Genomic DNA, 22,449 nt, shown 5'->3' with positions numbered 1-22,449 from the left:
TTTTTGAATTCTCTCTGGTTGTCGGAGTGTGGGATCACAATCCACCAATGCAGCAAAAGTCATGTCAAGTGTTAAAACCAAAAGATTCAAATCCATATCAAATTATCAACACCTTAACAAGAAGTGTAATTGCCAACTCGTACCTGCCTCTCTCAGCTGCGAGTAACGAGTTCAACCTTGTCAACTCATCCTCTCCCAAAGGGACCCGAATAAACAGTCCACTTTTCAGTCCAATCCTCCATATATCCATTCAAAACACCACACTTCACCAACTCTCATTCTCTATGTTACTCATTATCCTTTCATTAGGAGAAAAAGAATGAGACAAAACAATGGTATCAAGAAAAAACATTACTTTGACAAGAAGATTTCACAGTAGGACAAAACTTACCAACAGTTCTATAATAGGTGTAATTCTCTACTAAAACTTACAATAAACCGTCATAACTCATAATTACTCCGTGCCCATTGCACTGTAAATTTTCTTTTATAATTATGGTCTACAAAAGCAATTGTCAGTGTGTTTGTTTTCGCGGCCACGACACTTTCATCGTGCACTCAGTTAGAAGCTCAAAGTAATAGTTTCAATACTATCATGTGTCCAACACATATCAACCGCAAAACACAAACAATCAACATGACCAAAACATCAACAACTCTAAGATCTTTGCAATTGCTGCAACGCAAACAACATTTGTCTGGCTGGGATTTCCAACAATATTGAAAACCGAATCTCAACCATGACTGTAAATTAAAACCATGTTTGACAAACGCAATGAATCTCAAGACTCAGAATACACGACCCAGCTAGTACCACTTGTAGTCTTCACTCCCTTCTCTTTCATTTCCCTTATGATTCTATCAGCCTCCTCTCGTCTCCCAACACTAGCATAAATCTTAGCCAACAAAACATAATTCGCAGCATTATCTGGTTCAACCTCAGCCAAAGCCTTCCCTGCAATCTCAGCCAACCCTAAATCTCCATAATTCCTACAAGCACCAAGAAGAGCACCCCATGCCTTAGCAGTCACTTTCACAGGCATCCCTTTAATAACCTCATAAGCTTCATACAATCTTCCAGCTCTACTCAAAACATCAACCAAACATGAATAATGTTCGCTATTCGGCTCAACGCCATAATCCCTATGCATCTTCATAAAAAAACACAACGCCTCATCATCCAACCCAGCATGACTACAAGCTTTCAAAACAGCAAGAAAAGTAATCCCATCCGGCTTCACGCCAGAAACTTCCATTTCTCGAAAAAACTCCAATGCTTCCTTCGCTTCACCGTGTAAGGCACAAGCAGATATTAAATTACTCCAAACAACTACATCTTTATCACATCCCCTCATCTTCGAAAAAATTGTACGTGAATCCGTTAAACAACCGCATCTACCGTAAGCTTCTATCAACCCACTACTCAACTGAGGATGTGAATCAATATCATTCCTGATCGCATAACCATGAATCTCTTTAATCAAATTCAACGCTGCAATCGAAACAGACGCACGAACAAGAGCAAGTAGTGTGATCAAACCTGGCTTTAATTTCAACTCAGTCATTCTCCGGTAAAAGCTTATCGCTTTAAACGAAGCATTGTTTTGATTCGACAACGACAAAGCAGCTATAATCGGGTTAAAAGTTGATTCATTAGGCGGTACATCCATCTGATTAAAGAGATTAACAGCAGTTGTAACATTTTGCGCACGTGAGTAAAGTGCAATGATGGAGTTCCAAATAACATCATTTCGGTGAGGAGTCTCATCAAACAGTTGGTGTGCATGATTGAGAGAAACACAATGGCCGTAGAAGTTGAGGAGGGAAGAAGAGAGGAATGGGTTGTTGGTAAGAAAAGAGGATTTGATGAGGTGGGAATGGATGGAAGTAGCGAGGTAGGGAAGGTGAAGGGAGGTGCAGGATTTGAGAACGAGGGTGAAAACGTGTGGGTCAAGGGACATGTATAGTGAAGAATGCATGTAGTGGAAGATTGATAAAGCTTCTTTGTGACGGGATTGGTTAACGTGTGTTGTTATTTGCTTTGTGAAGGATAGAAGACGTTGGTGGTTGGGTGAATAGAAGAAGGAGGAAGACGCCATCACTTCGCAGAAAGAAGGTTGAAAGAAGTATCAATCAATTGAGGTAAATTCTGTTTCTGTTTCTGACTGATATTATACTATACTAATTAGTATCAGTCACATTTCTCACTAGAAACAACATGCTTATACTCAGAAGAAACATTGCTTCAACTAACACCTTCTCCACCATTTCTCACCAAACATCTCATTACAGAAAACAAATCACACTCGCTAATCTATTCCAATCCTTCGGTTTTCCTTCCTCTTCTCTTCCTCATTTCCTCTCCAAAAATCACTTTCTCTTCAATTCCGATCCATCCCACCTTCGCCAATCCTTAACAACCCTCTTTTCCTTCAAAATTCCACAGAAAAACCTAATTTCACTTGTTCAAGATTGCCCTTCTGTTTTGGAACCCCAATTTCTACATAATTGGGAATCGGGTTTTCCAAAATTCAAATCCAAGCTTTCTAATGCTTCCCCGTTGATGATCGCCAACTTGTTGCGTTGTTCTACAACTTTCCATTTAAACCCATTTGAAATTTCCCATAAAATTGAGATTTTTAGGGGTTTAGGGTTTTCTGAAAATGTTGTGATTAGGGTTTTGGAGGAATTTCCCACTGCAGTTGTAATGGGGGAAACTCAAATTGTTAGTGTCATTGATTTTCTTGTGGAATTTGGGATTCCTAAGGATGAAATTGATAGAGTTGTTAGATTGTTTCCTAGGGTTTTGGGATTTGGTATTGAGGATAGGCTGAAGCCATTGATTCATGAGCTGAGGGGTTTGGGGTTTTCCAGCCGAGAGGTCAGGGCGGAGGTTGTTAGGGATCCAAGGATTTTGGGAATGGAGATTGGGGAATTTTCACGGTGTTTGAAGTTGTTGCAGAGTTTGAAATGCAGGGATGCAATTAAAGAGAAGATTTTTGGGGAGGGTTTGGTTAGGGCTTGTTTTGAAGTGAAGCTGAGAGTGGATTGTTTGTGCAGTCACGGTTTAATTCGTAGGGATGCTTTGAAGGTGTTGTGGAAGGAACCGAGGTTGATTGGTTATGATTTGGAGGATATTGAGAAGAAGATTGAGTTTTTAATCCAAAGGATGAAATATAGTGTTGATTGTTTGCATGAAGTTCCTGAATACTTGGGTGTGAATTTTGAAAAACAGATTGTTCCTAGATACAATGTGATTGAGTATTTGAAAGGAAAAAGTGCAATTGGGTTTGAAGTTGGATTGAAAGACATTATCAAACCAACTAGGCTTAGATTTTATAATCTTTATGTCAAGCCTTACCCTGAATGTGAAAAAATATATGGCAGATTTTCAACGAAGGTTGAAGTTAAAAGAAAGCATCCCGTTGGACTTTGGAAGATGTTCCAACCACCGAAGTTCCCTCAAACCAGTAAAGATGTGATGAACATGAAGGCTTTCATGAACTCGTTGGTGTAGTGGTTTGTTCTATGCATATTGTTAGTTGGATGAATGATATGATTTTGAGTGTGAACACACATGTAGAGTTGTACTAAGCAAAGATAAGAAGGTACCATATGTCCTGCATCACTCAAAGTACTGCAGAAAAGGGGGAGGGAGAAGTTGAATAAACCCGAAAATAGTTTTAAATCACAAATGGTTACTGTTGATGAATCTGTGAATCCGCATGTTCAGAGTACTCTAAAAGTTAAATGTATGCTGATAGAAGACAAGAATGATAAAAATGTTAGCAGACAGAAAGACTTCAACCAACACAAGTAGTAGCTCATGGAATGCTTGGAGCGATAGAGTTGAGGCCATTAGGGAGTTACAATTTTCATTAGCTGGGGATGTTGTTGATACTCAGCAGGAACCTGTGTATGGTATGCCTTCTTCATTCTTTGCACGTTTTTTCTTTGCCTAGCTTGTGAGTTCTAATATCAAAGTAATGCTATATATGATAAATTAATGCTCAGCTTCTGATAATATGCAAAGAATGGAGAAGGCATTACCATACACAGGTTCCTGAAGTGTAAAATAAAATTGAAGTGTAACATTTTTTTTATTATCGAAATAATGAAGTGTTTGGAAGTAATGGAAGATGCAGTATTGGATTTTCCCACACTAGTTTTTGTTTCCACCCAAAATAAACTATCATCTTCCTTTTCTCACTCACACCACGCTACGCCCAGTATTAATTTCCTAAATCCAACCAACACATCATCTTCGTTGGGGTTTATCTATCACACACATAATTCAACCCTACTCTCAAACCTCTTCATCCGAAAACTAACTAAACCCTACTCTTCCCCAATCACGATTACAACCTTCTCTTTTTGTGACACTCTAACCGCTGCAAATTTCTGTTCCATTTCCAAATGAAACGCTGCGTTTCACTCGCACTGGTGCTCTTCCATGTTGTGCAATGTCGCCAATTGTGAACATAATTTAAATTTAACATTTTTATCAAATCTATTATGGTATGTATATTGGTTCATTTTATTTCATGTTCTTTGTTTCGAGAAATTAAATAATGCATAGGTTGAGTTAGCTCATCAATTATTATTGGTTTATGTTTAACTTGTTTTGATTATATTTGTTTATTTTATTTTATTTTTGTTCAGGGGATTCTCTATTAACTGTCAAGATTGGTTTTTCATTTATTTTTTTGTTGCTTAATTGGGAGTGTTAATTCAAATTCAAGATCTGCATTGCATTTATTTAAACATGTATAATCATGGGAACCATGACCCTCATTTCGGACAGGCTTCTGTTCGTCCACCTCCACCTGCCCTACTGCCACCCCCACTTTCATCGGGTCATCAGCAGGCACTGCCACCTCCCCCATCGCCGCCTCATTTTCAGCATTTTGCCCCTTCACCAACTCACCATGTTTATTTTCATGGATATGGACCCCCCACCACGCTAAATATGAATTGGTGGTGGACGAATATGAATGTCGACCACCACCAATTGGTGGTGATCAATAGGGGATGCCCAAGATGTCTCGTGGTGAGAGTGAGCAATAGGGGGAGGGACTCCGCAAGGACAAATTTTGCATAATCGTCATCTTCCTCCACCACCACCGGCCCCTTTTCGTTCTCCATCATCTTGTGGAGGGGTTGTGCCAGTTGCCCTCAGAGAGGGCCTATTGCCAACTAGAAGTGTGATGGATCTTCCCCCACCTATGCCCCAGACAGCAGAAGAAAATACTGTAAGCACTGATTCTGACATGGAGATGGAACTTGGAAGGTTAGTTTGCATTGTTATCTAACACCTTTTTTTTCTAGAATTGGTGTGTGGTGAATTTGTGCCCAAATGTATGAATCTGCTGTTATGTATTCTTAATATTACTTTTTATATTGAATTTGGATGCTAATAGAATGTGGAGGTTATTACCATTGTTAGAGATGCTGATGGAGTAGGGTTTTATAATATAATATACTCTTAAATAGAATACTCCCTCCGGTCACTATTATAAGCAAAATTTCACTTTTTAGATACATTGAATATTTAATGTATCTAGTCTTTATTATAGACTGGATACATTAATTATTCAATGTATTTAAAAAGTGAAGTTTTGCTTATAATAATGACCGGAGGGAGTATGTTGCTATAGACAACATTGGCTGTTATGTACTATTAATATTACATGGTATGAAATGAATCATCGTATAGTATAGTATTCATTAAATAAAAGGACCATGAAGCTCTTGTATCACCATGGGAGAAATATTAGAACCCAAAATAACTGATTGAATTTTCAGCACATTCGATTATCTATATCATCAGACTTGTGTATAGCTGTCTGGGATTATTTGGTATTGTTGTTTTGATTCAATCATATTATATACTGCCATTGTTCAATTTAGCATAGTGCATTGTGAATGATTTTATGGAATAGATTCATTTTACAGCAATGTAATAAATTGTTGCCGTCAGCACTTGATTTATGAAGTTCATTTTCTCTGCAGAAAATCAAAAGAGAAAATCTGCTCATTCCATTCCGATTGTTGGAGGAGGTCCTACTGGTGTAGAATTTGCTGGAGAGATAGCTTCTGAAGATTACACTGGTGCACAAAGGACCAAGGCTGTTGGAATACATAGGCAAAAAAGCTGCTGATAAAACTCTAAAATGGTTGAAATCTAAGAATGTTGAGGTGAAACTAGACCAAGCAGTCAACTTAAATGGTGCCACAGATGGACACCACAAGATATCACGTACAGGTTAGGTGATACTGGCTTTGACATTGATAGTAAGAGTGGTACTGCTGAACATAAACATGAGAAGGAAACCTCAAAGTTTGAACCAACTTTTCTGAAAGTAGATGAATTCGGGAGGCATGAGAAAGTTATACAGATAGTGACTCTGATCAATCTCGCACTCATCGGACTAGGAGGAAGAACAAGAGGGATAGAAGCCGGAGTCGCAGCCAGTCTCGATCTCCCCTAGACATAAGCAGTAGGAGAAGTAGTCCTCGGAGGAGAAAGGATAAAAGAAGCCACTCTCGCAGGTTTGTACTTCCGTAGTGCATTGTAGGATGCTTTGATTACCTTCTATTAACTTGAGCATTGTCTACAAACAAACAGGCTATGTAGGATACACGAGCTATCTTTTCCTAGGTTATTTTGTTGTATGAGTTGAACCTCGCCTAAAACCTCCCTCTGTTAGTTGATGATTTAATAGCATCAATATTTTTTATTTCCCATATCATACTCAATTATCTGTGATACGCCGATACTCTCCAATGCACTGTTGATACGTGTTAGTGCAGTATTGGAGACTAGAACAACAAACAAGCCTTATCGCACTAAGTGGAACCGGATACATTGATAGTGCAGTTTTGGAGACCATTTAAAAAAAATATTCCAATACTCTTGAATATGCCATTGACATGCTCCCGACACGCCTTCAACAGCTCATTCTTCATGACTCTTCACATCTCAGATACATATTTTATAGTACATGTTGAAGCTTCACTCATTAATTGCAACAGATATAATTTATATCACCACTTCACACATTCAGCTATTAAGCTCTGTTTTTGCTATTACACACACACACACACACACACACTAATTGCAACAGATGCAATGTATATTACCCATTGACCAATTTTTCGCCTATTTCATATTCTTTTATATATTTTATTTTTCTATGTTGTGAATTGGGATACTATATTTATCATATTTTGTGGATTTTTTTTACTTTGTATTTGTATGCTAAATATATTGCATCCTATATTTTTCGAGGAACGTCTTATATGATACACCTTACGCGTCGTATCTAATACTCATATTGATGGAACTCGTGAAATCAAGAACACATAATTGTATTATTTAAGGGATAGTGATGAGCTCAAAAGCTCTACAATGGTGAAAAACAGTAAATGAAAGAGATAAACCAGAGTTCTATGAAATCCTAATCCAAAGCATAGCTCTTAACCAGAGAGAAACTCTCCTGATAACTTTCTAACAATATTCATGACTGAGTTACACGTTACCCTCCCTTCCCTAAAATCAAGGAAATATCTCAACTAACTCTTATTGCCTATGCTTCTACTGTCTTCTAGAATGTGCCTTACCTTAGTGTTCTATCACATATCGGATCTTTGCATCGTAGTTGAGGATTGATTATCTTTCTTACATTTCTAGTCCTGGATCTTAATCACTTCAATTACTCCTTTGAAGAATATTTTATTTATAACTTTTCGACGTTTGTTTGTTGCAGCTGGTCTCCTTGGCGGCGTAGAAGCAGGAGTAGGTCTCCAATGTTAAGACGTTCATGATGAGAATGTGAGAAGGGACAAGGCTAAATGCTTTGATTTCTTACGTAGAAAGTGCTATCGTGGACCATTGTGTAGGTTCTCTCATCATGAATCTGACAAGAATGCAACTTCAAGGCGCTCTAGGAATAAACATGATGTGGAACTTTATTCTCGTGAAAACAGTTCTAGGGTTAATGAAGAAGTGAAGAGTATTTCTTATTAAGTGTCAGATTATGAGAACCTTTGTAGTTAGAGAAAAGCCCAAGACTTCAATACATGAAAATGAAATTTTTCAGAACGCAGTAAATTCTCATCAGCAGCACTTAGTTGATGACTTTCAGCCTGAAGCTTTAAGTAGTGCTGATGCTTCTAAACCATCTGGTGGTACATCTAAAGATGTTATTCCTTCATAAAATGGTTTATTTGTTCAGCAACTACAATCGAATGTTTCTGTTGACGTTCTAGAACATTCTGGTAGTACATCTAAAGATATTATTCCCTCGAAGATTGTTCATCTGTTCAGAAACTACAGTCCAATGTTTCTGTTGAAGTCCCAGCTCTTTGCCAGATTTAAATGGTTCGTCAAAAAGTTTCCCGAAGCATGAGACGACACCTTTCAGAACACAAGGCATGTAATATTCTTTAATAAAGTACACATATCTTGCATTATGGTATGCGACAAATGTCTTTTTTCTTTACCAAAATGAATTCAGTCTTCATTTACGTGTTCTTATGTTTCTTGATACTGTGAAAACTTGCAGTTACAAACATCATGCTCCAATGTAATTGTTCCTACATAATGCTTAGATATATTCATTGTATCATATCATGTTCTTCCTTCAGTATTTTATCTATATGAAACTGGGCTTAGGGTCATGTGTTCCAGTGAACTACTTCTGGTTGGTGTCAACACCTTCTTTGAGCTTAATAGACAATAGCTTAGTTAAGGCTTTCAGGTTTATATATCAGTGAGTCCAATTTTATTTCTGAGTTTAGGCAATAACTCAGCAATTTGAATGATTTCCTCTTTATAGGCATTGTGATATCGAGCACCATTGGGTAAATTATTGAAAGTGATAATATGAATACAAACAGGGAGCTCCAGTCTTTGTTTCTAGTTTACCTTCCAATCATTGCTTTCTTCATTGACTCTTCTCAAAACATAAAGGATGATAAATATCAATTTCCAAAAGGCACTGGTCATGCAATTCCACATTTGCATGATATAAATACCTTTCAGCGTCATCTGTCAGAAATGTTCCAGATGATAACCCTAATGGAGCCATAAACTAGGCATGTCAATTCTCTCTCATTTCGAAATTATCAATTACCTCTATTTTACTTTTAACGGTGCTTTAGCGATGCCGGTCATTTCCCTGTCTGATTTGTAGGTTAGATATTCTTGTACAGGTGCCATGTATGTTACAGCATCAAAAGATGGTGCTATTCGGTTGTGGGATGGCATCACTGCCAATTGTGTGCGCTCCGTAACTGCAGCACATGGAACAGCAGAGGCTACCAGTGAAAGGTTTACAAGAGATCAATGTTATAATTTTGGAAAAATATTTGATATAAAAAAACCATGAGAATAACAGTACTGCTACAAGCTGCATCATGAGTTATGTCTTATGAATTGTCTTCAGACATATAATCTTTGAACCTTCTATCAAAGAGAAATGTGTTAGGTGATGAGCGGAAGCTTTAAGTGATAGACACGATAGTGGACTTAACACTGCAACTTGACCCAAGATCTTCCAATCCATTATTAACCAATGTAAAACTTCATTGCTCACTTTTTATATAGAATACAGAGTAATTTAACCCATATACAAATTATAGTCACCGTACAAACAGCACTCGCTTTAGTTTTTGAAACTCGAACAGAAAGAAAGATTGACTTTGAAGTAGAGCTGTACAAGTTAGCCAACCCAGTTGATCCAGTTTGGCTGTGAAGTGAGTCGATTCGACTTTTTTGTAAGCTAGAATATCTTCTATTTGGTTGGCTTGACCAACCTCAGGTTGGTTCACCTAGTTTCCAAAAAATTGTAGAAAAACAAAATAAAATAGAAAAAAATATGTATAATTTTTTTTTCATCTATGATAAGAATAATCATAGGCTGAGAGTTGTAGATGTCTATTAATTCTAAGTTGATTAATTCTTTCTATTTCTATATGTTAAATCGTCAAATAATGTTTCCATATGCTCTGCTATTCCCACCGACCCACTGTACTCCATCATGCACAATTCCACTACCTCTCCCAAAGAAATACCAAATGATCAACTTATCTCGTCCAAATAGAAAATAGATTTGGACAGGCGATTACTTAGCTCTGTGTTCCATTTTCTAAAGAAGAAGTGAAGGTTGTTTATGGAGGTGGAAGGAGACGAATGCATTATGTGATTGATGGAGTTATAGTAGATGGTCCTTTTCGTGGAAGCTCTTAAATGGAATCACGGCTATGGTGGTGCGGTCATCGGCATGCTGATTTGATGTTTTATTGGTGAGGGCTCCAAACAGGGGAGGGTTGATGGGCAGTGATGGCAGATGTCTTGCACGTTGATAATGGACGGTGATGTCACAAGAGCTGGGTTTCTGAAGATAAGAGTGTGAATGAGTGTTTTGATTGTTGTTTAAAGTTCGAGCATCGAAAATATGGTATTGGTAGGTTTTTTTTTAAAACCGTATTGGTTGGTTGTTTTATTACATTGCTTATGGAATATTTCCGTAAGGAAAGTGGGTTAACCCGACATAATCCAGACCTAACCTGCATCAACCTACAGATTATGTATGCCGAGTCATAATAACCTGCTAAGGAGGGAGCTTCTCTTTTGCCAACCCGCCCTTTTGTGGTGAGCTGGGTTGACTCGCAAGGCCAGAGTACACTTTGACAGCTCTACTTTGAAGTGATTGATTCATATACTATTTACTACTCCCTCCATCCCAATTTATTTGACCCCTTAGCTCATTTCACACAGATTAAGAAAAATGTATAAATAAAGGGGAAAGTGAAATATATTGTATTGGGAATGATAAAAGTAGTATTATTTAGTGTTATATTGTATTGGGAATGATGAAAGTTGTATTGAAAATTGAAATGGGTCAGTTATTTTGGGACACTTTTTTTTAGAAAATGGGTCAGTTATTCCGGGACGGAGGGAGTATTTAGTATTATTTTTTAATATTAATCGTGGTTGATTCATATACTGATAAACCAGCCTTCTAATCTTAGTGATGCAGATGCATATTAATTTAACTTGCACTGAAGGAGATGATTGTGCTTCTCATTTTTTCCTGCTTCTGTCCTTAGCTAATTTGATCTTCTATCAGTTTGAAAAGGGGTTATTATTTGTCAACATCATATGCATACGTTGTCATTTGGGGTGCAATTTGGAAGTAGTTATCACATTTCACATTGAACTAAAAAATCACGTAGCTAATATTCAGTTAGCATTTCCATCCATGTTCTTAATAATTACCATTATGTGTCTCTATGCATGCTATTTTTAATGCAACAGAAAAATTTATTCTATCCATAGAAGAACTGAACAACGAGGTTTGTTTAGCTGTCAAATGTTTGGTGATGTTAGCTTTATAAAATGGATTTTGTATGAGGAAGCTGGTGTACTTTGCAGTCGTTATCTGGGATGTGATGACAAGAGAAATAGTAGCTAAATGGCCTTCTAACCATGTTGGTGCACCGCGCTGGCTGGGGCATTCCCCAGTAGAGTCTCCTTTTATTTCATGTGGAGCTGATAGATCAATTCGATTCTGGAAGGAGGTGTAGTTTATATACAATCTTTAATTAGAGAGATCAATGAAAAAAATTAATTCAGAAAATCTCGCAGCAAATTTGTGGTATTGTTTTACCCTGCAAAATCAGTAATTCCATTCACTGCATAAAATTGGAGGATTATGTTAGTTTGTGTTGATGTGGTGCGCCTAATAACTGTTTGTTTCACAGTTCCTGTTTGGACCGACTTAGCTTAATTTGGGTATATGATTATATGAAACCATATTTGAGTGCATGGCCAAATTAGTTCTTTAAAATAGCTCGAGTCATATTGGATTATTGGTCCTTGAATAATAAAAAATTTCCTTAAGTCATTAGATGTGTATTTTATCAGTCATTTATTGTCATGTTAAGGCGTTGATATTGAATGTAATCGCTCAACTAACCAAAAATTTATAAATGAACAAGTATTGACTCAAGCAATAAGAGGGAGATTTTGACAAGGATTTATTTCAATTACGTAGTAAGCTTGAATAGAATCATGGAGGAGTTGAACGTTTCATCATATTGAAAATCACAAACAAGTTTCGTCATGTGCCTGAGATCACATGTTTGGTATAGTACATGGCCTGCTATGCCTCTTGTGGAAGCTAGTTTCAGAAAGAGCATTGGTATAGTATATGGCTTTAGAATGGCACAACTCTTCATTGTCCAACTCATCTTTTACCTTTGTGGTCAGATTTCTGTGTCAAAGACCTTTTGCACCAATAAAGGCTTGGAACGAACCTGTGATCTGATGCATACTCCCAAATTCTTTGTATAATACTATTATTAACACCAAACTATTTTCCTCAAGTAAATAAGACAATATCATTAGGTATCCTGACGATGCGATTTCTTATTTGGTCAAGTCAACTTATAAGCTCGCCATGATTCAGTTAGTTGACACCACACATCTCCGTGTCAATTTCCTTCCAACTTCACACCAACTTGAAACGTTATCTGGAATTTGCAAGTTCTTCCTCAAGTTAAATTGTTATTGTGGTGTGCCTGTCGCAAATGTTTGCATATTGGTCGGTTTCAAACCAAGGGAGTTTTATGTTCTTCCTCTTCATATTGTTTGCCATTCACACTCATTAACAGTTCCATCAAGCTGTTGTACCATAAAATTGTCAATTTTGGTATGATACCATAAAATTTGATTGAAATCTTGCAAAATGAGAAACTCAAAAATTTAGGCATAATTAACAAACAATAAAGTTGAAAGGAAGAAATAGCATACATGCAATATAACTCACTTTTATATTGCTTAAAATTTAAAGCTCGGCTTTTTCAACCGAAGCTCTTATGGCAAGGACATGAATTCCCCATGGGGAAAAATGCAAACAGAGCTTATCTTCTCCCATTTCACTCTAGTATTTCAAATTCACGAACCTTGCAAAGACTAGTACCTCCGTTTGGTTTTGAATTCACTTTAGCATAAACAAATTGGCATTTAATGTGTTTACCATTAGAACAGTAGTTTCAAACAAAAAAATAATAGAAGGGGTATAAATTTATGGAATAAAACGCAAAATACATTGTTGGTCACGACTTAATAACATGAACTAAGATGTGGAGATTGTGTTGTAACTTTGTAATAAAAGTATCATGACTTTTATCATTTAAATGTCAAGCATGATCAAATCCATTTCAAATTTGCAAAGAAAACAAAATGAACATGTGGTGCTGGACAAAGCGAGTTAGTTTGGCAATATCAAATCGGTGATCCTGTTGAAGTTTTAAAGTGTAGTTTTTGCCAAAAACATGGTGACTCGTTGTAATTTTGTCACTCTTACTACCAAACCAAACATGCACTAAGCTGCTACGTAGAAGATAGATCCTCTTTTTTATCTTTTGCACTATGTCAATAAAAGTATAGTGCAACACTTTCTTTATGGGTATCGTAGCAGTTTATTGAAACAATACAAAGCACTAACATCATATCCATATATTCAACGATAAGAAAATAAGAATTTATTTAGAGTTTTCTGCATCTGTTTGGGTGTTGATGTCTCCGGGAGATGCTGTAAATTTACGTCTTTCCTCGGAGTTAGCAGTGATGACTGGCATCCACACATCAGCTGTACTACTCAAGAGGGACTGCACTTGAGGATCAGTAGCCATGGTGGATGATATCATCTCATCAACATCATCCAATTTTGCTGATAGTCTATCCAACTCCTTTGCTATTTCCAACTGTGTAAACAAAACAAGTAATTAAAAAGGAAAGGAATAGAAAGCTATTTCATTCCATCAGATTAGAGACATGCAATGAAATGTTAATCAAGAAATGGCTAAACTGTAGAGTGAAAACCACCTCGTCAAGCTGTTTGGTTGACTTTGAGGGAACTTTCGTGACCTCTAATCCAAGAGTTTCAATTTTAGAACGCAGTTCAACTTCTTCTTGATTCGTCAGTGCTTCTACCTACAGATGTTATCATTAGATATATGTGTTAATATATATAGCAATATTGGTAAGAAATTAAACTACTGGTGAAATCCAGAGAAACTGCATGCTTAGTCTTGTTTTTGTATACATTCTAAGTCTAAATGCCTAATACTAGAATTATTTACGGAATCAGGATCAATGGAAACAGAGTGGTTAAGTCTTTTTCTGTTACATAAACAGTGAAAATAAGTTAAAATTATTTAAAGCAGATAAGCTATATAATCATAGTTAAGTGAAATGAAGATCATAGACTACTAGGCATGTGTTATTTTCAACCGGAAAACATTAATCCAGCCCTCTCTTAGGCCTTTTAGGCTTTAAGACAAGAAATTCAGTCCACTATTCTGCAGACTATGAGCCATTAACAATACAAATTCTCGGTGGAGAATCCAAAGATCACTAGTATTACAACAATAAGCTGTGGATTTTTTTAATGTGAGAAGACGAATAGAAGTTTGGTTAAAAAAAGTAGACTAATGAAGGATAACCGATAATTAGACCGGGGAAAACACATTGATTGTTGCAAGATATACTCTCTTATGTTCATTCATCTCCAAAGTTAAAAACCAAACACAGCTCATATCAATCCATCAATCAATAGCCTGGTAAAAAACACATTGTTAAGAGAAGGATATTCAAACTTTATTGTTTTGTTTACTCTATTGTGTCGTCCAAAAGTTTTCATAATTAAAACATTAGCAACAACTTCGCGATAAAGCATGCAGCCATCTGTTGCAAATACATGAAAAGTGACATCGCAAGGGCCAGACAACTGTATTTGTCCTTTAGAAAGTACTATACTGCATGATTGCACAGGGATGAACTGTAGTGGTTCACTACACAGCCAAATTATTGGATTTTTAGAAATGGAGCTATCACAAATTCAAGTGAATATGAATAAAGACAACAAGTGAATGTGCCAGCAAAAAAAGAATTAAAAAATAAACAATTCTCCATAGGAAAAGGACAATGCATAACCAAAACTTAAAATCGCATATTCACGCTAGTTGGCTCGTAACTCACAACAATACAAGTCAAGTTTTTGTTTGTAATTTTTCTTAAGGGGTTATTCAAAGTATTAAAATCTTCAACGTGTCACATAGAGAAAATTAGCCCTTGATTTTCCAGTTATTCATCTTACCACTTACATTTATTTTATATCACCAATAACTGTATTAATTGATTTTATCTCCCAACTTTACAAAAAATTTAGCACAAGGAAAGCACGAAGAGGTGTGCAGATTGATCGTAATGAGTTTAATTATAGAACTATTTTTCCCCCAAAGTGGATTAGACAACACTTAAAGATGGTTATCGAATCGAGATTGAAACCACGGATAGGTTTCACCAAAGTGGATTAAACAACCTGTTTTCTGAATTGTAAATAAAATCTTATCATGAATCAATCAGTAAATACATGTTAATAAAAATGCTATATTTAATTAAGAACAGGTGAAACCTGAGCTAATATATATCATACACAAACTAGAAAATAATTAAGTCATAGATCAAGTTGACAAATAAAGTGGCTCGAACTGGATGAACAAATATCGTGTTGTTCTTGTTTGATCAATTTGGTTTTGGTTGCTGCTAATTTTGCATCACGCATCAAAGCATTGGTGTGAGTTTTGTCGGAATTTACAACATCCTCCTTAATAATAAGTCTCCACGATTATTGTTCTATCAGTATGTTCAAATTCTCCTATTATTAAACAATTACAGGAAAACATACATACATACATACTCCTGATGCAATCAGTATATGAACAAAACTGAAGTTTGCGCATTAAATTGATACACAATAATCAACAGATAGATCTTGGAAAAATAAATAAATAAATAAATGATGGTGAAATTGAAAAGAACCTGAAGGAGAAGATTGGAGAGAAGCTGAAAGAGCTGGGCATCGGGTTTCCCTTCCTCGGCCATGCGAATGCGATTGATTTCTCTTTCTGCAACTGTCTCCTTCACTTGTTGATGATGCGAGATTATATATGTTTTTTTTTTATTTTATTCTTATAAATATTTTAATTTTTTTTATCTTCTAAAAATTTTCTTTGACTTAGTTTTGATCACCATTTTTTGTTTGCTTTTTAATTCAATTTAATTGAATTATTCGAAATTTTAATTTTTTTCAATTATGTTTACTACATTATAGAATTTGCTTTTTCTTGCACTAACTTATAAGAGCAATGCTATACTTTGAGAATTTTGTTTTGCGAAAGCATCACGATGTGTAATTTTGTGAAGCAGTATATGGATCAAAAATATAGTTAATTCAGTAAATATATTAGTGAAACTAAAGTGAAAATCCAATTTAATATTCAACGCCCCAATTAAATCTTTCATAAGAAATAATAGTGAATTAGTCATCGGCGTTTTTAAATTGGAGATAAATTAGTCTCTCTTTATAATGAGTTGAGGCATGGTCGGTCCTATGCAGGTGCAACAATCGCTTGGGAGGAAGAATTGGAGAGGGAATTTTGCACTCTTTTACTACCAATTAGTTTGCAGACTGATATGAATGACATGTGGATTTGACAACTTCATGTCTCTTCAAAGTGCAATGTTACTAGTGCTTACAACGTTTTGACATCAAGGGATCAACCTTTAAACAATGATCACAATACTATTATTTGGCACAAGGAGGTTCCTTTGAAAGTCAACATCTTCATTTGGCGTTTATTACGTAATTGTCTTCCAACAACTGACAACTTAATCAGGAGGACAATCATTTCACCAAATACGTTGTTTTGCTCAGGTGGATGTGGCTCTCAAGAGGATATTGATCATCTGATTTTGACTTGTGACTATTTTGGCCAAATTTGGTATGAAATTTTTAACTGGCTTGGATTGGTTTCAGTCACACCAGCTCATGTAAAGGATCATATTATCCAATTCTCATTGTTGGGTGACTTCTCAAAAAACATTTGTTCTGCTTTTTAGATAATCTGGCTCTCTTGTGCTTGGATTATTTGGCGTGACAGGAAGGCTAGAGTTTTTCAACAAAATGGGAATTCTATCAATCAACTTATCAATAAAATTAAGCTCCAATAATTTTGGTGGTTGAAGACAAATCATCCTAATTTTGCTTACAATTATCACATGTGGTGGCTTAATCCCCTTTTATGTTTGGGAGTTCTTATTTAGTTCATTTAGCTTCTTTTTTTTTTTTTTAAGTGTGTCTGCTTTGTGGCTCTATCGCTTTCATTATCTTTGGTAACCTGATGTAACAAATATTTTTCTTACTTAGTTTTTCTCCGATATTTCTTGTGTTGGAGAGACTAAGTTTTGGTTATATTATTCCATTTTAACTTCTTAAAAAAAAGGTACGTCTTAAATACAAGAAAATGAGTACGTAAATGTATCGCTTATAAATATTAGTATCATATATAAGCTTATAACTTTATAATGATAGACACTTTATTTAGTATATTATTTAGCTTATAACTTTATAATGGAAGACATTTTTTTTTTTTTTACAATAACGAAAGACATTTAGTTGTAAAAATGTACTTAATGTATCTAATAATTAAAAAAAATGTTTATTTCCTAAGTAATAACTACAGCTTAAATGATAGTTGGATAGACATTTGATACGATTAGGTGTAAATTCGAATTTACAATTTTTCACTTCTCGATATTTAGAGTGTGTGAATTTTGCCACCAAATTCATTCGAATTAAAAAATATAAAAAGTGTCTATCTTTAAATGTGACTTACATTTGGAGAGAGTGCATTCTCATGGTCGATCACCGATCACGATACATCTTTTTGGAATATATATATTATATGCTTGAAATTGAAAGTGAAACAATGGGAGCTCTATGAATACGTCTGCACTGTCAGCGAAGAAATTACATATAGTTAGACAAAAGCCAATGAGGATATGTCTTGTGCCATGATCCACGCTTGGATTAATTTGCTACAGCTTTTGTTTGTTTTAACAACGATTCTATAAGATTTTTTATTGACAAATCTAGCATGTCTTTTTGGTCAATTTTGTTTCATTTATTATTCAACAATAACTTAGAAAGACCACAAAGAACTTGCATGTGAACCGCAATTCGCAAAGGTTTATACACAATACATAATATAATATTATATTATTACACGCACCTTACAAGTTACAAGCAACAAGCTGGCAAACATTGCCTCAAGACGTCAGTGATAGGTCTCAGCATATGAGGAAAATGTGGAAGAAACAAAGCACAAACCCTAACTTGGCGCACAAGCTACATTTACATTTGTCTACAATTTCATTTGTATTTTACATTACATTTGGTTAGTTAGATAGTTATGATGAGCTGGCACTTGCATAGTGTATATATAGATTCCTCATGTACTTTCAGAACCTAATGAATCAATATACACTTTTTCTCTCTAATTGGAGATTTCTTTTCTCTCTCATGGTAGTTATTTCAGCTTTGATGGTATCAGAGCAAGTTCAAGCTTGCTCTGCTTCCGCCATTGAAATACCTTGAATTTTCTTCCTCAATTTCGTGTTTCTTGTGATTGAATCACGAATTCTTCTTCTTTAAGCTTCGTGTTTCTTGTGATTGAATCACGAATTTCTCTTTTTATTCTTGATTTCGTTATCTCTGTATACGAATCATTTTCTCTATTTCTTCGTTCTTGTTCATATTGAATCTGTTTCTTTTCTTGCTGATTCAAGTTTCAATTCTCAATCATGGTGAGAAACAACAATAATAATCAAGATCAAGGTCTGGATCCTTATTTTGTTCATCCTTCAGAGAATTCTACAACTGTGAGTGTTACACCGCAGTTGAATGGCGACAATTATCACTCTTGGTCCATGAAGATGAGAAGAGCATTGGCTATGAAGAACAAATACAGATTTGTTGATGGTTCTATACCAATTCCGGGTGAAGATGATCTGAATCGGTTAGCTTGGGAGAGATGCAACAATTTAGTTCACACTTGGATTATCAATTCTATTGCACCTTCAATTGCTCAAAGTGTTGTTTTTATAGAAAATGCTATAGATATGTGGAACGATCTCAAAGACAGATTCATGAGAGGAGATCGTATTAGAGTTGCTCAATTGTATCAGGAGATTTCTAATCTGAAGCAAGGTAATCACAAAATCAATGAATACTTCACTGAATTGAGAGGTTTATGGGAGGAGTTAGATCAATATAGGCATATGCCTCATTGCACTTGTCCTATGCCTTGTACCTGTCTTGCTATGAGAAATGCAAAGGGCTTTAGAGCAGAAGATAGAATCATACAATATTTGATTGGGTTAAATGAAGAGTATCAAGGAGTGGCTTCTCAGGTATTGTTGATGGACCCTATGCCACCCATAAATAGGGTTTTCTCTTTGATTATGCAACAAGAAAGAAAGCTGCAGTATGGTGTTGTTAATATTGCAAATACACCTTTGGAAGAAACTACTGGTTTAGTTAATGCTGTGAATGCGCAGAAACCTTTTGGAAGAGGAAGAGGAAGTAACTCTACTCAAGGAAGAGGAAGAGGAAATGGAAATGGTAGGTTTTGTTCCTTTTGTGAAAGGACCAATCACACAGTTGACACATGTTATAAGAAGCATGGTTATCCACCAAATTGGGGAAGAGGAGGTGGACACTCTTATGCAAACATGGTTGATGGAGAGGATTCAGAAAACAAGATGAATATTGGATCCTCAAGCAAGAATGAAGATACAGCAGGGATCACTCTTACAAAAGATCAGTATCAGAATTTAATGAGTCTTTTGGAAAAGAATAATCTTGAAGGAAAATGTTCAGCAAATGTTATTAAAGGTAGCAGCTCTTTCTCACACAATGGAGGTAATATCTCTCTTGCTCATTGTGGTAAGAATAGTGATAATGGATGGATTGTAGATACAGGAGCAACACATCATACTTGTTATGATTTAATTTGGTTCACAAATTGCATTGAAATTGAACCCGTTAGTGTCAATTTACCTAATGGGAGTGTCATAGAAGCTAATTACAGAGGTCCAGTTCAATTGTCTAAAGATTTGATCATGGACAATGTACTATATCTGCCACAATTTGCTGTCAATCTTATTTCTGTATCAAAACTAATTGAAGAGCAGGATTGCATATTGAATTTTGAAGCTAATATGTGCACAATACAGGACAAGAAAAGTTTGAGGAAGATTGGTTCAGCTGAAGAGAGGCATGGACTCTATTACTTGAAGGTTGAAAATAGAAAACATGAAGCTTCAATCTCAAGTATCTCAGGTTTAGCAGAATCTGCAAAGAAGAATGTTCCTGCTGGAATACTATGGCATCTTAGACTTGGACATTTGTCTCAAGATAGAATGGTTTGCATGAATAAAGTGTATAGCTATATAGCTGTTAGTCCACATACTGCATGTGATGTATGCCAGATGTGTAGACAGAAGGTTTTACCCTTTCCTTTAAGTAATAAGAATGCAAAGTCACCTTTTGATTTGGTGCATTTTGACATTTGGGGTCCTTTTAGTACTGTTTCAATACATGGTTATAAGTATTTTTTGACCATTTTAGATGATTGTACCAGGCATATCTGGGTTGTTATGATGAAAAATAAATCTGAGACCTCTCAAAGACTTAAAAGCTTCATTTCTATGGTTGAAAGACAATTTGAAAGAAAAGTTAAAGTGGTAAGGAGTGATAATGGGCCTGAGTTTTCCTTACAACAATTTTATGATGAAAGAGGAATATTGCATCAGAAAAGTTGTGTCTATACTCCACAGCAAAATGGTAGAGTGGAGAGAAGACATCAACACATTCTGAATGTGAGCAGGGCACTTATGTATCAGTCAAAATTACCAAAGAAATTTTGGTCCTATGCAGTTTTGCATGCTGTATACTTGATAAACAGAATCCCTACTAAGATCCTAAACAATAAGTCTTCATATGAGGTGTTGTATAATGAGGTTCCTGATCTTAGTTCTTTAAAGGTCTTTGGATGTTTGAGTTACGCATCCACCCTGCCTGTAAATAGACACAAGTTTGATTCTAGAGCTAAGAAATGCGCTTTCTTAGGTTACAAGGCAGGAATCAAGGGTTTTGTTCTCACAGACATTCATACTTCTGAGATATTGATATCTAGAAATGTGAAATTCTTTGATATGGAATTTCCATTTCATTCATCTAATCTTATTGCTGTTCCTGATACACAGATTTTTGTTTCTGATAAGAAGTTGGAACATCAGGAATTACCTATTGATTCTAGTCCTGATCACATAGTCACTTCTGATGAGCACCATGTTGAAGACACTGCATCAGAAGAAAATAATGAAGATGAATCAAGGAACAATGTGCCAGTTCCTATTTTACCTGCTAGAAGGTCTAGTAGAAACTCACAAACACCTGCACATCTAGCAGATTATGACTGCAATTCTATTACTTGTCATTACCCCATGGAGAAGTTTCTTAATTACTCAGCTCTTTCTCCAAAGTGTCAGGTTTATGCTCTTTCTCTGACCACTGAAGTTGAACCTACAGGCTTTCATGCAGCATCTAAAGACTCTAGGTGGATGACAGCCATGCAAGCAGAGATAGAAGCATTGAATGCAAATAATACTTGGATATTTGTGGATCTTCCTCCTAATGCTGTCTCTATTGGAAGTAAATGGGTGTATAAGATTAAAAGATATGCAGATGGCACTATAGAAAGGTTTAAAGCAAGATTGGTAGCTCAAGGGTTTACACAAACAGAAGGCCTAGATTATTTTGAAACTTTTTCCCCAGTGGCCAAGTTATCCACTGTAAGAGTTTTATTAGCTCTTGCATCTATCCATGGCTGGTATTTGCATCAGCTTGATGTAAATAACGCCTTTTTACATGGAGATCTTCATGAAGCAGTGTACATGAAGGTTCCCCAAGGAGTTCAGTCCCCTAAACCTGGTCAAGTTTGTAAATTGATGAAGTCCTTGTATGGTTTAAAGCAAGCTAGCCGCCAATGGTTTGAAAAACTCACTCAATTCTTATATGCTCATGGTTTTACTCAAGCGCACTCTGATCATACATTATTCACTAAGACCTCAGCAACATCATTCACTGTGATTTTGGTCTATGTGGATGATATCATATTGGCTGGAACCTGCTTAAAGGAGTTTGATTCACTGAAGCAAGCTCTTGACAAGGCATTTCGCATCAAAAACTTAGGGGAACTCAAATACTTTTTAGGGCTTGAAGTGGCACGTTCAGCAAGAGGTATTTCCTTGTGCCAAAGGAAATATTGTTTAGAGTTACTTGAGGATGCAGGCTTGACAGGATGTAAACCGGTTACTACACCACTTGATCCTTCTCTTCGTTTATCTCAAGATGGTGGTGCTGCTTATGCAGATGTTACTGGGTACAGGCGTTTGGTTGGAAGACTGCTTTATCTTACCACCACACGTCCTGACATTGCGTTTGCAGCACAGCAGTTGAGTCAATTCAT

General features: G+C 36.0%; 3 protein-coding genes across 8 annotated transcripts; 1 reads left to right on the top strand and 2 right to left on the bottom strand.

Moving 5' to 3' along the window:
• Positions 1-368: 368 nt before the first annotated feature.
• LOC146948696 (Tetratricopeptide repeat (TPR)-like superfamily protein) lies at positions 369-2,099 on the bottom strand. Its single transcript, XM_085744890.1, has one exon. It carries the CDS (start codon positions 2,097-2,099, stop codon positions 783-785), a length of 1,317 nt encoding a protein of 438 aa, XP_085601016.1. The 3' UTR covers positions 369-782.
• On the top strand, positions 2,022-9,389 carry LOC146948695 (transcription termination factor MTERF15, mitochondrial-like). 6 transcript variants are annotated; one of them, XM_085744892.1, is made up of 5 exons: positions 2,022-3,921; positions 4,663-5,290; positions 6,013-6,552; positions 7,770-8,434; positions 8,841-9,389. In XM_085744892.1, the coding sequence occupies exon 1, from the start codon at positions 2,219-2,221 to the stop codon at positions 3,515-3,517; it is 1,299 nt and encodes a 432-aa protein (XP_085601018.1). In that variant the 5' UTR covers positions 2,022-2,218; the 3' UTR covers positions 3,518-3,921; positions 4,663-5,290; positions 6,013-6,552; positions 7,770-8,434; positions 8,841-9,389. The 6 variants fall into 6 exon arrangements, with proteins under 6 accessions (XP_085601018.1, XP_085601020.1, XP_085601017.1 ...); XM_085744894.1 differs by lacking the exon at positions 8,841-9,389 and having other exon boundaries at positions 4,805-5,290; positions 7,770-8,630; XM_085744891.1 differs by lacking the exon at positions 8,841-9,389 and having other exon boundaries at positions 7,770-8,630.
• A 4,014-nt stretch (positions 9,390-13,403) lies between these two features.
• Positions 13,404-15,992, bottom strand: LOC146948694 (ecotropic viral integration site protein). Its single transcript, XM_085744888.1, has 3 exons — positions 15,896-15,992; positions 13,898-14,005; positions 13,404-13,776 (listed from the first exon to the last, which is right to left on the bottom strand). The coding sequence occupies exons 1-3, from the start codon at positions 15,956-15,958 to the stop codon at positions 13,555-13,557; spliced, it is 393 nt and encodes a 130-aa protein (XP_085601014.1). The 5' UTR covers positions 15,959-15,992; the 3' UTR covers positions 13,404-13,554.
• Positions 15,993-22,449: the final 6,457 nt, after the last annotated feature.

Source organism: Medicago sativa, chromosome 2 (genome assembly GCF_051527215.1).
Source record: "Medicago sativa cultivar Bolivia chromosome 2, Bolivia_mono, whole genome shotgun sequence".
Classification (NCBI taxonomy): Eukaryota; Viridiplantae; Streptophyta; class Magnoliopsida; order Fabales; family Fabaceae; genus Medicago; species Medicago sativa.
Note: the sequence above shows the minus strand (reverse complement) of the source record. Positions and strands in the feature narration are given on the sequence as shown.